The sequence below is a fragment of the Stegodyphus dumicola genome, chromosome 4 (assembly GCF_044657685.1).
Source record: "Stegodyphus dumicola isolate Sdum_Otavi_A_Nest chromosome 4, ASM4465768v1".
Lineage (NCBI taxonomy): Eukaryota > Metazoa > Arthropoda > Arachnida > Araneae > Eresidae > Stegodyphus > Stegodyphus dumicola.
In genome coordinates, this window is record NC_140771.1 from 8,080,497 (window position 1) to 8,097,054 (window position 16,558).

The 16,558-nt window shown below is 35.4% G+C and overlaps 1 protein-coding gene across 1 annotated transcript in view; it reads right to left on the reverse strand.

The window, feature by feature from the left end:
- Ccz1 (vacuolar fusion protein CCZ1) overlaps positions 1-16,174 on the reverse strand; it is a 107,451-nt gene extending 91,277 nt beyond the window's left edge. The window contains exon 1 of the mRNA XM_085814515.1: positions 15,915-16,174. Coding sequence (XP_085670641.1) covers positions 15,915-15,947 — 33 coding nt within the window. The 5' untranslated portion in view covers positions 15,948-16,174. The remainder of the gene's footprint in view (positions 1-15,914) is intronic.
- Positions 16,175-16,558: the final 384 nt, after the last annotated feature.

The following is a 16,558-nucleotide window of genomic DNA, read 5'->3' on the forward strand; positions in this document are numbered from 1 at the left end:
TGGACTAGTATGCTGGCTATCAAGGTAATTTCCATAGCAGCAAAAATTCATGGAACTTTTCTGCCTTGCAAATAGCATAATTTAGATTTCAAATATTTCATACAGTTATACTTTAAACAGTTTCCTGCTCTCATTGCTTAAATGGATCACATAAGCTAAGTGGAGGAAATTAAGTGCAAGATGAAATTCTTAGACTGTTAAAAAAAATCTGATGTGGACACCACACAACTTCCTTTTATGGCCTATTAAATTATACGTATTTTTGCTGCTCTTCACTTTAAATGTATTTCTTAGTGGATATTGCCTTTGAAATATCATTCCCGGAATTTTTCATGTTTACAAAACTTACTTTACTTAGTACAAGGAAGTAAAAAAAATGAGGGTTAATTTTGTAGAAATTATATAAAATAGCCTCCTGTTGCTTTAAATACTGAAAAAAAGTTCCAATGTGAAATATGTAAGTAGTTCAGATTGGCCTAGGGGGCGGAAATTGCTTAAATCATAAATTTTAAAGTTAAAAGCATAGCGACAACAGGCCATAACATAGTCGAAAAATAGAAACTCGAACATGGTCAGTAGTTTTCTCCATGTAAATACAGAGTTGCCAACTCTTCCGATTTAAGCAGCAGACTCCCAATTTCTGACCAGTAGCATAAGTTTTACATGCTTCTGTGAAACAGTTTAAGAAATTGCGATCATTTGTCTTAGCTATGTCCACGAAAAAGGTGAAATGCTCATGTACACTGAGCATGTGTACAAAAAAGGGGGGAGACAGTTCTATATCTCCCGTTCTACTTAGCCGAATGACGAAATTCAAATTGCGTATTTCATGTCTCGAAAGCGCGACTGAGGATATGTATTAGATTTATATATAGCATTGTTCAAATATAGGTATTTTGACACAAAATCGGACCTTTTTCTGAAATGGCATGCCATTTTTTTCCATATTTTTATTCTATGACTCAAATTATGCCAAACTCCCAAGTTTTCTAAAAGTCACACGAGTAGATTTTAAAAAATTAGCTCTCAAAATTTTAACTCCTCAACATTATGAAACTTATTTGATTCCTTCCTAGACAGTTCGAAATTTAGGTTCATTCCAAATAAAATTTGCCCATTTTTTATGGTTTATTTTCTCAGTTTGTATTTTTAAATGATTTTCATAAATTTTTCAAAAAAATTTTAAACTATAACTTTTTAAATTTTTACAATCATCTTAAAGTAGCTGTATTTCTAAGCATACCTGCAAAAAATTAGAGCTTTTACTCAAAATTTCCGAAGATGTATGTGAATTTATATATTGGCATGTTTTGAAATTTGGTATATTTGTTGAAAGCGATAATAACAAAAGTATGATTTACGCACTTTGTTAAAATTATTTGAAAGTAGGAACCATGTGACTTGTGTGACCGCTCATCCACAATGTAAAAGGTAGGCACGATGTGACTTTTTTCCTCTCTTGCACAATGGAAGGGAAAGAAAAATAGGTTGCCATATATTAAGAAGTTCGTCAAGTGAATTATTCTTGGCTTGAACTGAAAAATGCGCGCTAAGACAAATTTTTTTAATATTTGAATAAGTTTCTAACCAAATTTTGTAAAATTTAATTTTTAGGCATAATTTGAGTGTTTTAGAATCGAAGTATGTAAAAACTTAGGTACATCATTTCAGAAAAATTCTGATTTTATGTCAAAATACCTATGTTAGAACAATGCTATATATAAATCTAATATATATCCTAAGTTGTACTTTCGAGACATGGAAAACGCAATTTGATCGGCTCAGTAGAACGGAAGATGTAGAACTGTCCCTCCCTTTTTTTCACACTGTACTTTTCAAAAATCATATACAGATGACTTTCCTGCTATTATTTCGTTAAGAAAATGTAATATTGTGATGTGTATTGTTTGTCATTGCGATATTTTCGATTTAACATGGAGGAAAGTCTGATTTTTTTTTAAATATGTGCTTACACAAGGATAGCGTGAGTTGTTCTGAAAAAAAATTTTTTTTATTTTTCTTTGGAAACAAAGGACCAAAAATTTATTAATGGCAGAATGCCTGTTCTGCCTTTTTATTAGAGCATGACCTGCTGCTGAACGTATCAGATCATGCTGCAGCTTTTTTAGAAAAATGTTCCCCGACAGTAAAATCACTAAGAAATACTCAAGTGCAAGGACAAAAACAGCTACAATACTTAAAGAAATGGGTTCAAGAAATTGGCATGAAAAATATATTTTCAGTTACTGTTCGCATTAAAACGATTCCATTTTGCCTCTCTACGAATAGAAGCAATTATACTGATAAAAAAACTGTATCCAGTTTTTTTTTTTTTTTTTTTTTTTTTTTTTTTTTAATCAGGAGTCTTCACTAAGTGTAGTTTACTTTCTGTCCCCACTAAAGAAGAGATCTGACAGGCTGTAATAATAGCACAGTTAATTATTTAAACTTTAAAAGTGCAATTCTTCAGGATAATTGCTTAGCATTTAGTGTCGTACCAGGAATTGTGGCCTTGAAGATTGATGTTGCAGGCATCTTAAAAAAGGAAAATTCATATTTGCAAATTATGAAATGCACCTGCCAATACTTAAATCTAGCAGTGAAAAAAATGTCAGTTTCTTTGCCAATAAAGTGTAGTTGAACACATTGTTGATATTCGTTATTATCTTGAAAATGCTGCTAAGGAAAGAAAAATTGAAACAATTCCATCAGCTGCATAATACTGAAATAAGAAAAAATTTGAAATATATGTCTACACACTGGTTATCTTTAGAGAAATGTTCAACTAGAATCGTCAACAACTTCTTACATTTTTCAAGGAAGAAGTAAATGTTTCTTCTTTTAGTCTTTTATTTAAGTTATAAAATACCTTAAGTAAATGGAGATGTAGTTCCAATGTTAAAAATAGGTGTGACCAAAATTACGTAATTTATGCACCTGCAAGAAATTTAATTGGCGATTCTCAAAATAATACCACAAAATATAAGGGTCTTCCAAAATAAAAATATCTCTTGACAAGAGACACATTTTCCGATTATTTTAAGTTTTTCTTCTGAAGAATAAATATTGAAGGTTTTGTCTTTGGACCTTAATAAAGCTTTTTGCTTTTTTGTATGCTTGATTTTGCCGTCATTCAATGTTCTTAACACAATTTCACAATACAGAATTACATTAATTCATGTTTTGCAATCAATGATTAGTGATCTGGTTGAAGTATTTAATTATTAGGGAATCTAATTAGAGTATGATTCTGTTATTAGAAGGTACACTGCTCCAAAAAAAATGGGACAGTGCTATATCTCCCGTTCTACTGGGCCGATTTACGAAATTCAAATTGCGTTCTTCATGTCTCGAAAGCGCGACTTAGGATATATATTAGATTTATATATAGCACTATTCTAACAGGTATTTTGACACAAAAGCGCGCCTTTTTCTGAAATAACGTACCGAGTTTTTTCCATATTTCGATTCTACGACTCAAATTATGCCTAAATATTAAATTTTGTAAAATTTGATGGGAAATTTACGGAGAAATTCAACAATTTATGTTGGCGCTTTTTATTCAATTTGTGCCAAAATTAGTTCATTTGGCGAACTTCTTAATATGTGGCAACCTACTTTTATTTCCATTTTTACATAGTGCGTGAGAGGAAAAAAAAAGACTCAGTTGTTCCTTCTTTCAAATAATGTTCTTTATCTTATATTTTTAATTATAATTGTTATTAATTTTAAGCAATGTTTTTCTTTTTCGAATTTATTTTAACTGTTTACGCTACATAGTTTCTTTCGAATAACTGTTTTAAAAATTTCTATTTACTCATTTGAACTGCGTAGTTGAAATCAAAGGCGCATGGTTTATTTATTTATTTATTTTTTTCAAATAGTTTTCTTTATACTATATTTTTAATCATAGTTACTATTTTAGGTAATTTTTAAATTTTTCTTAGACTTCACTTTCTTAGACTTCACTCCGAAGAGTTCATCTTCAGAGTGAGGAGGAAAAAAAATTTTTCTTATTACAGATGTTACTTACGTGCTTATTTGATCGATTAAACGTAACCATAACTGTGTATGTTATTCGAATGTCATGCATATCAATTGTTCGCTATTATCTGCGGTAAGATCTGGAACGTGTGTTACCTGAGGTTATGGGGTTACTAATTATAATTCTTTTCCATAAATTGAAAAATGTACCACTAAATGTAGAAAATCCATATATGTAAAACACATTTATTAGTTGTACAATTTACTGTAAAATTTGATCTCAAATAAGAGCTTTGATTACATAGCCACAGGACTTATGTTAGGGACTATTTATCCCTGATATAGCCAAATTAGAATAGGTTAAATGAATATGGTAAGGCTGTCGCAGACTATCTTTCTAAGTGAAGAGATGCCTTCGCACAGGATTTGTCTAAGGAAAACTGTCTTGTACTCACGTTACACACGAGGAAAACTGCGAAAAACAAATATGCGGCCAGCCAGTTCGCTTGGAATCGAACTCCCAAGATTCAGCTGTCTTAACCACTTGGTTACTCATGGGGTACATTACGAGGATTTGATTGTTAAAAGAATATAATGTAATGCTTATTTAGCTGCGCATTATGTATTTCGTTTATGATTGTGTGATTATAAGGTCTCTCCACCCAATGAACTGTTAGTGAAAATCATCAGTAGCCACAAAATTCTACGACTTATTCCGCAACCCTCCTGCAAATTCCCCCCCTTTTTTTCCCCCACGGTATCTGTCCCAGTCATAATAAACTAAATTTAAAATCGCAAAGAATTTTAAGTTAGTTGCATTAGTCGGAAAGTTATATGCAGTGGCGAGCCTAAAGTCATGAATTTGACTGTGCTAACGTTCCTTATGAAGCATGGAATGCATGGTTTCCATGCTTCATAAGATTTGAATTTATGCTTCAAATCTTATGAATTATTTATTATTCATAAGAATATATATTTTGAATGATATGCTTCTTCTCTTCCTAACTAGTTTGAGGATTGTTGCCCACACGTGGATGGCATATGTAAGAATATGCCATCAACGTGTTAAATGAAATGTTCAGTTATTAAGGTCTATTTAAATTTAAATCCATTAGAGTTGAGGTTTTAAAAAGTTGCACATTTATATAATCTGCACATTTTCCTTTGGGGATATTTATTCAGTTGAGATCTGGTCATGTTCGCTCACAGAAACAACCAGCAGGAAGAAGTTCCTGTTAATTAAATATAAGGTTAAATCTAATTTTCTTTTTCCCTCCCTGACAAGTTTTGAGGATTGTTGCCCACACTTGGATGAAATATGTAAGAATATGAACATGAGTTTAATGAAATGTTGAGTTAATATGAAGATTTAGATCAGAGTTGCGGTCTTGAAAAGTTGTAAACTCGCATGTTTGCGCATTTGTGGATATTTATTCAATTTGTGATCTAAACATGAATTGGTCAAACATTACGTCGAGCTATTCGCTCATAGACACAACCAACAAGAAGGAAGACGACGTGAGCCCTTATGTAAGGTTGTAGAGACATTAGGTTAATTGGAAGCAGGAGTCGTGAAAATTAGCAACGCCTTCACCGGGAATCGAACCGCGGACCTCTGGAATACACGCCCAGCGTGCAGACCACTACAACACAAAGGCATGCCAAGAAGGTGAGAGAAAAAGCTTATAAGGTAACCACAATTTCAGGAAGTCAATTTTATTTTGATAATAAATATGCCTTAAAAATCGATTCTAACTTCTGAATATAGGCCTGTCTTTTCCTTGGACACAGAGGTTGAGGAAAGATAACCCTCCACCCATATGCTAAAGGTTTATGTTCCAAGAAATACAATGAATTTATGAGAGCGGGTCAATTTTCTGTTCCTGAAAGGCATCATCCTAGTCATGCACGTGCCACGTGACTATCTTCTGCAGAACTCCTGTACACTTTTTAAACGGTATTATCAAACGCGGGGGACCACTAGTGTTACTTGTATAGAGTAGTCTTATGTTTATTCTCACGTTGCTATCGGAACGTATTAAGGGAAAATTTCTCCTTGATGGCTAGAATTATATCAACATGCAGAAAATTTTGGACTCTTTATTTTCAAAGCTACACTTTTCCGTTCAAATTCCTTTTCATATCCTGATACTGTTTCTAGAATTCTCACTATTCTCCTTCGTGACGCTTTAATAATTTTTCATTGGTGCGCTGAAAAAAAGAATTGTTTTTCAATCTATTATACCTTGAAATAGTAAATTACATGTATAATCAGGGCTTGAATTCAAACAGAGATAGCCCTTGGTACTTCTTAGCTTCTGCGTGGATATGTAATTCCAGTCTGAGCCCAAAATATGACGAGGTCCGATAATTTATTTTTTATATAACTGTTTATAATTAATTAAATAATTTATGAAATCTCTTTTTATATCTTTGTATTTCTTTTAATTTTAATTGAATTATATAATTATGTGAGGGTGACGTCTTATCATCAAACAGAGATCACACTCACGATTCAAAGTATCAGGTTTTATTTCTGGTTTATAGAAGAAACGATAAACGGAATGAGTATGTACAAATGGATTAAATATGTTTAGGAGAGTAATCAACACTGGTTCCACTGTGGAGATGTAAAAGTCACAGCTGGCCACCTATGTGCGGTCACTTTAGATAAGTTCGAAGTCCGATCGCCTATGCGCGACCAGTAAGCGTCTAGTTGTAGCTCCTTCGCGAGCTTTCTGTTAGACCGCTTCTCTCGGACTTCTCGAACCAACTGAAGATCCTGGAACTTGGAGAATTCCTACAGAGTAGTGATAGGTAGCGACATCTGGTGCTTCGTTGAGGCACGATTCCCACACGCTCGGCCATCGACAGGTGAGAACCTCCGAACACTTGAATACATCTGTAAAACACAAAATACAAAAAAAGAAACATTTGAAAAATAGTTTGCAAAATGATCTCAAGTTGCGATGTCATCAGACCAAAGCTTCATGTGGTCTGCCGAAGTGGAAGTTGCTTCAGGTCCTTCATGAGATCCTACTTTGGCTACATCGTATCGATCATGTGGCTTAATCTTGATCACTTTATAAGGTCCTAAGAATTTAGGTCTTAGCTTGAGACCGCCTCCTAACTGGATTCTTTTAATGGCTACTAGGTCGTTGACTTTGTAGAGTGGAGCGGTTCTACGACGTCGATTGTATTGTCGTCTGTTCTCCTCCTGCAGTTTGAAGATATTCGCTTTAGCCTCTTCACGAATAGACTCTTTCTTCTGGATGGTGGAGTTTAGGAATTCTTCACCGAGAATTTCTTTAATTCTTTGGTCTGCCTTATTTCTCATTTTCACGCCTGTTATCAGCTCGAAAGGAGTGAATTTCGTTGATCTACTGACAGTGCTGTTGATGATTCTTTGGACGTCAGGCACAAATTTGAACCATTTGGCAGGATCATCTACTCACAGTTTTGCAAGCACTGGGTTAAGGGTTCCATGAATTCTTTCGATCTGGCCGTTGGCTCTTGGAACGCCTGTTGTGATTTGTATGTGCTGAATTCCTTCATCTTTACAGCATTCCTCAAAGTCCTTTGAAGTGAAAGCAGATCCTTTGTCAGAGATAATTCTTGAAGGATTTCCGAAGACAGCTTGTTGGATTTTTAGTTTCTGTACAGCTTCTGCCGTTGATGTTGTCTTGACTGGGTAAAACCAGACAAATTTTGTAAAAGCATCTACCACTGTAAATATATGTCGGTATCTCTTATCTGTAGATGAAAGGGGTCCTACAAAATCTATGTGATATGTGCTTAACGGAATATTGTCCTTTGAGATTGGGTTAGTAGACCTTCTGCTTTGCCTCGCGACTTTTAAAACTCGTTTAAGCTTTTCTAATCGCTCTTTTTCATCACGGGAAGGTATGATAAAATCATCCATGTAAATTACAACTGTATTATCCCTTATTAATTCCCTGAATACGTTATAGATAAATCTTAAAAATACACTAGGACTTGTGGTCAAATCAAACGGTGCTCTTAAAAATTCAAATAAACCTGCATGACAAATGAATGTTAAATATTTGGTACATCTTTCATCGACTGGAACGTGGAAAAAACCATTTTTCAAATCCAAAGTTGAAAAAACTTTCGCTTCCCCCAAATGATCAAGTACTTCCTCTACCTGGGCCATAGGAAAAGAATCTTTTATTACTTTTTTATTTAACTGTCTGAAGTCTACGCATAATGTATGTGTTTTATCACGTTTCTTACATAACAGAATTGGAGATGCGTATTCGGAACAAGATGGTTTAATTATCCCCTTTTGCAACCACTCGTGTTACGTAAGGCGTTACGTTCGAACAATGGCTAGCTCAGAAGGGATTCGTAAGTCATCTACCCGATGAATTAACAGCTATCTTGTCATAAATGGAGCACTTCATTTAAACTTAAGCAAAAAGATTTATTTACACATAAAGACAAGTTAAAAGAATATAAAATATTTATCTAGCTACAATATCTATCTAGGCACATCATGCAAACATCGTGCTTAACTAACTAAACCGGAACTGTTCGTTTTCCTCTGGCGTCCCATGACGTCAGTCTCTATCTGGCTTTTGATTTGTTGGCTTAGTGATGCCATTCCCAACATCCTCCCCCCTTTGAGTTGCTGGATAGCTACTCAAAACATTTAAGTCTATCAAGTTCAGTCTAAGTGGCATCTTAACAGTTTTACCAGCTCGTGTCTTTATAGTCTTAGAACTGTCACATACATCGGAAACATCAGTGAGGTCCGGAGATCGGGGTGACCCAGAAATTTCTGAATGATGAGAGGTACTCATGTCGTCTCCACGATGAGAATATGAAGACTTTACAGCAGATTGATGTTTTTGAGGATCACTTGGATGACATGAACCTGACAAATCATCATCTTGGATTTCTAGGGGAAACACTCGTTGTATCGGACGTACTAAATTGTTAGTTTGCGTTCTTAATCTAACTGTTCTCACTTTGCCGTCCTTTCACCCTGGCTAAAGGCCAATTCAATCTCTTTTTGATATCATCTCCTATCAACACAACGTCATTCACTCGAATATTTGGAAAGTGTGAATTTTGCTGTCGTTTCTGAATAAGTAGTCCTAAATATTCCTTTCGAAAACGTACACGGAGATCTTCCATTAATTTTGCACGAAATCCGATTCTTTTCCTGAGATGATTGGTGTCTACTGTATCTATATCAGTTACATCTAAATTGGATCTGTCGGTCAGAAACATGGCAGGTGTAAGTGGAACTAAGTCTTCTGTATCTTCGGATACATACGTCAGGGGTCGCGAATTTACTACCCTTTCACATTCGCACATAACTGTTTCCAGTTCTTCATAGGTAAGAACAGCTCTGCCCAATGTTCTCCTAAGGAGTTCTTTGACTACTCGAACAAGTCTTTCCCACCATCCGCCCCACCAGGCAGCAGTGGGGGGAATGAATTTCCATTCGATCTTCTGTATTTCTGTTTGTCGAGTTATTTTACTCCAATCAATTTCTAAAAAATTATTATAAGCTCCCCTAAAGTTTGTACCGTTGTCTGTATAAACCACTCTAGGTCTTTCTCTTCTAGCAACAAAACGTCTTAATGATAACAAAAAAGCATCAGTAGAAAGCGATGTTATTAACTCTAAATGAATTGCTCTATAAAGAGCACACGTGAAGAGAACCATCCATACTTTGTCCCCACGTTTTACAAATAGGGGACCTGCTAAGTCAATACCAACTACTTCGAAAGCTGCAGCATTTTCCACTCTATCAGCAGGTAAGGAAACTGGTTCAGTGATGAGAGATTTAGTTTTGTATCGTCGACATTTAATACAGTCCTTCAGAACACTACGTATCGCTCTTCTTCCTCTTGTAATCCAGTACTTTTCACGCAATATACTTAGCAATATCTGGGTTCCAGCATGACAGTTTTCTCGGTGAAAATATTCAATCAGTCTTTGAGTAAAGATACATTTATCAGGAAGAAGAATAGGTGAAATGAAGAAAGGCTTATCTATGCGTTCAGTAATTCGAGTTTTAATTCTGATAATTCCGTTCACATCTTTGAAAACACACAAGTTCCGAATAGAGGTTTCACTAGGAAAAAATTGAGCTTGCACATTACGAATAAGCAGAATTTCAGCATTTTCAATCTCCTGCGTTAGAAGTTCTCCCCCCCCCGTCTAGTATCATGATGCGATCTTACATTACTGATAAATCTCAATATCCATGCAACCATTCTAACTATTGAATTTTGAGAATTTAATGGCATACCACGGGACTCTCTCTTCCAACAAATTAATATTACATAACCTAACCTTTCTCCTTTCAAGTGTTATTTCGGGTGTCTCTGTTATCAATATTTCGGTGTCAGGCCAGTTGTCTCTTGCTTGCAACAACCATGCCGGGCCTTTCCACCAGCAGGATTCTAACAATTTCTTAGGGGAACACCCTCGCGAAATCAGATCAGCGGGATTCATTTTTCCTGGCACATGTCGCCATTCATTATTAGGAAACAGATTATTTATTTCTTTTACTCTGTTCGAGACAAAAACTGTCCAATCACCACGTTCTTTTAACCAGTATAAAGCTACCCTAGAGTCGCTCCAAAATATTGTTTTAATCTCATGGGCATTTAAAGCCTGCTTCACTGAATATGCCAACCTGGCACCAATGCAGCAAGCCATTAACTCTAACCTAGGGATCGTTACTTTCTTTAAAGGTGCAACTCTGGTTTTTGCTCTAACAAAGTAAATTTTTACCCCTTGAGAGGTTCTCGTTCTAAAAAAAATACAGGTGGCATATGGCTCTTTGCACGCATCTACGAAAACATGCATCTCAGTGGAATCATTTATTTCAACATAACGTGAGATTTCGGTATCTCTTAATGCATCTATTTCTCTAAACCATCTTTTAAAAGACATTTGAATACTATCTGGTAAGGGAGTATCCCACTTTAGATTTAAATTCCACGTTTCCTGCAGTAAAAGCTTAGGTGGTAAGATTGCAGGACTCAACAGACCTATTGGATCAAATATTTTGTGAACTGTAGCTAAAATGATTCTCTTAGTAAAATTCTGATCTTCACTTACAAGATTAAAGTTTAAATTACACTTTAAGAGTGTCCTTATCAAGATCCCACAAAATTCCCAATACTTTCGTGACACCAGTACTATTAAAAACATACTTACATTTTACATTACTCTCCCAGTTTCTTAAGTTAAAGCAACCCCGTGACAAAATATCTTTTGCATTTACAATAAAATCTTCCTGCTCCTCAATATTTGCAACACCAGAAACACAATTATCTACGTAAAAAGAATGTTTCAGTTTTTGTGCTATAGCATCAAATTCAGATGGTACATTATCTAATAAATGTGTAATTGAGGCTGCCAATAAAAATGGACTCGACTTTAACCCAAATACTACTCTGCGATGTCGGTAAACAATCTGTTCACTCTCGGACGGATAAAAAAACCGCAAGAAATCTCTATGTTGAGGGGCTATACTTAACATCAGAAATGCTTTCTCAATATCTGAAGATAATCCTATTGGATGAATTCGAAACCTATCAAGTATCTCTGGAATTATTTCTAGTAAGTTCGGACCCTTATACAAAAGGTCATTCAAAGAGCATTTACCACTTTCTCGGGCTGACGCGTCAAAGACAGGTCTGATTTTTGTAGTGGTACTGTCCTTAATTACTGGCCGATGAGGTAAAAAATGTCCCGTCTCAATATTATCAGTTACCTTTTCAATTATATTCAATTTCTCCCATTCCCGGAAAATCGTAGTATATTCTTCTAAAAATGCTTTATCTTGTGCTCGCTGGCACATCCTTTTATGCCGCTTCCAAGTTAAATCTTTATTTGTCGGCAAATCGGCCACATCAGATTTAAAAGGTAAACAAAGTTCATATCTACCGTCCGAAAGAATTTTCATATTATTTTTAAACTCTTCCAAAACTCTGGAATGTTCTAAATTCTTTCTGTTATTTTCAATGGGATCTGAAATACCTATGGATTCTAAAGACCATAAATCTTTTATCGAATAATTACTAACATACAACGAAATTGCATTCAAAACAATATCATCATTGCTATCTCCAAATGACTCATGCTTCCCAGTTAACACATGTCCCAAACAAGTGTCAATCAAAAATAACCCTGACTCCAACCGAACAGATTTATTAGTAAATAAAGCGCCCACAATATCCGCTCCCAAAAGCAGATTAATCTCACGATCAGAAGAACCCAAATCAGACAAACTGACGCCTCTATCTTTCAGTTCATTAATAATTTTACTATCGTTCACTTTTGGCACTGTGCCACAAATTTTGCTCTCGGAAAGTGCTTCGATTTGAAAGGAGAAAGTTTCATCTAATGCCGAAATCAACAAATTATAAACATCGTGAATCTGCGTTCGCGTTTCTCTTCCACCGAATAACGAATGCTTCAATTTAATTTGCCTTAATGGTTTTAAATTTAAATTCTCTACTAATTTTTTACTGACAAACGAATGCTGAGAACCTGTATCCAGTAATGTGCGTACTTTAAGCTCAACATTCTTAAATTTAATTTTAACTATTAGAGTCATTAAATAAACATTTTCTATTTTAAAGTTAGTATTAAAGTATTCTATTTTAAATAGTATTCTATTTTAAAGTTAGTTTAAAGTCTTATTAGTTAATGTACTGGTTTCAGTTACGTCCCTTTTAGACTTTTCATTTGCGCCTTTTTCTTGGCGATTGGGACACATTAAAGAATGGTGATTTTTATTACAGTACATGCAAGAATTTTTTACTCGACATGTTTTAAAAGTGTGTCCAAATCTGAAACATCCAAAACAGGCCCCTCTTTTAATTAATATATTTTTCTTAGCTTCTAATGTCATATTTCTAGCAGAAAAACATTCTTTAGTTGGGTGCCGTTTTTCACAAAAGAGACAGTTAAAATTGCGCTTACCTGGGCTCTCAGAATTTGATGTACTTACTAACGCAGCTGCGGTGGCGGAATCTAAATTTTTATTTAGTGTATCCTTTTTCTTAGAAAAATGATTAGAACCAAACCCAGTGCGGGCTAACACGACCATCTCTTCTCCTTTCACTTCTTGTTTCAGAAAATTCATCAAATTTTCAAGGCATCGGTCCTCAGGCTGAGGTGCTTCTTTTAAATTTCTGTTTCTCTCCCAAGCAATTAATACTTCTTCGGGCAGGCAGGATTCAACTAAAGGCGTTAAGAAATTACCATACTTCTCTTGCGTTCTTCCAAGACTTTCTAAAGCTCTAATCTTGGTTTCTAAATCATCGTAAAGGGTGGGAAGATCCGTCTTCACACGTCCACTGCTTGCATTACGCATAACCATGCTTAGAAGATCTCTGACGTATATCTGTACAAGTAAGTCTTCTCTTCCAAACCTCTCTCGAAGCTGGGCGATTGCTTTCGGATAATTCGACGCCGTTGCCGGAAAGCTCTCCACTACCCGTGCGGCTTTGGACTGAGGAACAACTGCTTGTAGGAGGTACTGGAATTTATCTTCATCTGGAATCGTCGGATCTTCATGGATCTTCGAAAACTGGCTCCAAAACGTCAAAAATTCTTTTGCTTCGCCGTTGAATTTCTTTAGTTCGATCTTCGGCAGTTTAAATTTGCGCTTTTCTGGTAATTCAGTAGGTAAAGGATTCTTCGACAGCTTTTCGATTTGAGAACACAGTTCAAAATATTTATCTCTATAAGGCTCAGACGAAATAAAATCTTCTTCATATAGCTTTTCAGCTTCTTTAGATTGTAGAATTAGCGACGTTACTTCCTTTTGGCAAATTTCAAGTCGGTTAAACTTGTCTCTAAGCTGTTGTTCCAGAATCGAAAGTAGCTTCAAATCAGGAATATCTGATTTCAGTTCTGCATCAATTTTGTTTGCACATGTGGTAAAGGAAGTTCTTAGACATTTTCTTTCGGTTTTCAGCTGTGTAAGCTCCATTTTCAATTTATTTTAGCTGTTATCGCGCCCCACGTCTTGGCGCCACAATGATATGTTACGTAAGGTGTTACGTTCGAACAATGGCTAGCTCAGAAGGGATTCGTAAGTCATCTACCCGATGAATTAACAGCTATCTTGTCATAAATGGAGCACTTCATTTAAACTTAAGCAAAAAGATTTATTTACACATAAAGACAAGTTAAAAGAATATAAAATATTTATCTAGCTACAATATCTATCTAGGCACATCATGCAAACATCGTGCTTAACTAACTAAACCGGAACTGTTCGTTTTCCTCTGGCGTCCCATGACGTCAGTCTCTATCTGGCTTTTGATTCGTTGGCTTAGTGATGCCATTCCCAACAACTCGTCTATCTGTTTATCAACAATTTTTTGCTCAGCAAACGGTAATCTCCGAGACCGTTGCGATACTGGAATATCATCTTTTAACACAATATTCATTTTTAAATTCGTGTCTTTAGTTTTATTTGGTTTATAATTATGAATCAATGACGATAAATCCTTACGAATGTTCACATCAGTAACATGCAAGAAATCCACATCACATTCGTCAATCATATTTCAAAATTTAATAAAAAAAAACACTCTTGTAATGATGATTCACTTTTAAAATCATTTTCGGTATCAGGATTAGATGTTTCATTTTTGTCTTTCCGACTTACTTTTAGAAGTTGAGAATAAATGTTTGGTGTTAAAATTAAAGGAACAGATAATTTATTTACGGCTGCAACAATGATTTCTAACCTTGGTGAATTGCTATTTAAAGATAATCCTACTCTAGCGATATCTGCCTCTTTCGTTTCCGTCAAAACATGAGCTAAGTATTACTATTTTACCGTCCAGCGGTGTCTTTATTTGAATGAATGATGAATTTATGACCGGAACTTCAGCGCCTGAGTCGATAAGTGCTTTTATTTTTTTATTTTCTACGAAAATATCAGCATATTGCAACTCGTGAATAAAACTGACGTTATTAACACTTGTTTTGTTTTTTCTTTCTGTTTCCTTATGCGATTCGCTTTGTTTACGTTTTACACAATCCCTAGCGAAATGAAAATTTTCACCCCTTCCCCCGCAGACGTTACATGATATCTCTGGCGTCGATGAAATGACATCCTGTTTACTTTTAGATTTGCTACGACTGAATGAGTCATTCTTAATACTTTGGTTTTGAACACTTGGTACTTTCGATTCAAATTTAAAATCCTTTTGTGTCTCCCTTACCTGACAGTAGTATTCGAATGTTGCGGTCAATCGCGATGCAAATTGAACATGCGACTCGTTTGCTGCGCGTTGAGCTAGTTTAAAGGTGTTCAGAATCTCTCTTGGTGTCGGCTGAAATTCAGCTAAAAACAACTCTTTTAGTTTTTCATAATTCGACAAATCTTCTTCAGTTACCCCTAGCAAATTAATTAGTATCTTAGCTTGTAAGTCTTTGGGAACTTCTTTGGTGGCAAAAGCTTTTTCCAATGAAATGAAAAACAAATGCGATGCCTCTGGCCGCTCAGGAACGGAGATTGTAAGCGTTTTTTCAGTAAATTTTCAACACTAGTCTGTGCGTTTCTTTTATCACCCGATAATGATTGTAATTTTAAATTTTCTAGTTCAATTTGCTTCTCAATTTGGGCTAATTTAAGGCGTTCGATTTCTAACAGATAGTGTTCATTACTTGTTTTAGGCGTCCGATCCTCGACGATCGATTTGACGACGCCACGAACAAATTCAATGTTAGTTTTGAAGACATCAGAATTTTCTATAATTTTTCTAATGTCAGCTTTTTTAGCATTTTCTGGAACATTCTCTCCAATTCTTTCGGCAATTAATTTTAAATCACTCTTGTTGGAATTATTTAAGAAACTCATTTTAAAACGAAATACAAGTATCACTATCTTAAAGAAGGAAAAGTTTTCACAGTACCTTTTTTGAAGTTCGCCGGCTTGGAGCCCCCATAGTTGTGAGGGTGACGTCTTATCATCAAACAGAGATCACACTCACGACTCAAAGTATCAGGTTTTATTTCTGGTTTATAGAAGAAAAGATAAACGAAATGAGTATGTAAAAATGGATTAAATATGTTTAGGAGAGTAATCAACACTAATTCCACTATGGAGATGTAAAAGTCACAGCTGACCACCTACGTGCGGTCACTTTAGATAAGTTCCAAGTCCGATCGCCTACGCGCGACCAGTAAGCGTCTAGTTGTAGCTCCTTCGCGAGCTTTCTGTTAGACGACTTCTCGGACCAACTGAAGATCCTGCAACCTGGAGAGTTCCTATAGAGTAGACTAGCGTCTACATCCCAAAACGGCAGCCTATGAGAGAGGCGATTCTATTATTTTCGTCGGGGAGTAGGGAAGTTAGAATGGTTTTCTGAGGAACGCAACGGCAGTGCACGATGTTTGCTTACATTAGGAAGTTCAGAAAATTGCAAAGGTGGATTGCCTTAGTTTCTGCGGTTACTTTCAGGGAAATATTAGGCAGTTTTTTTTTGGTTTGCTGATAGAGGGCAAATAGATAATTTACCTTTATAAATCCGCGTTTATCTATTTAAACTTCAGAAGA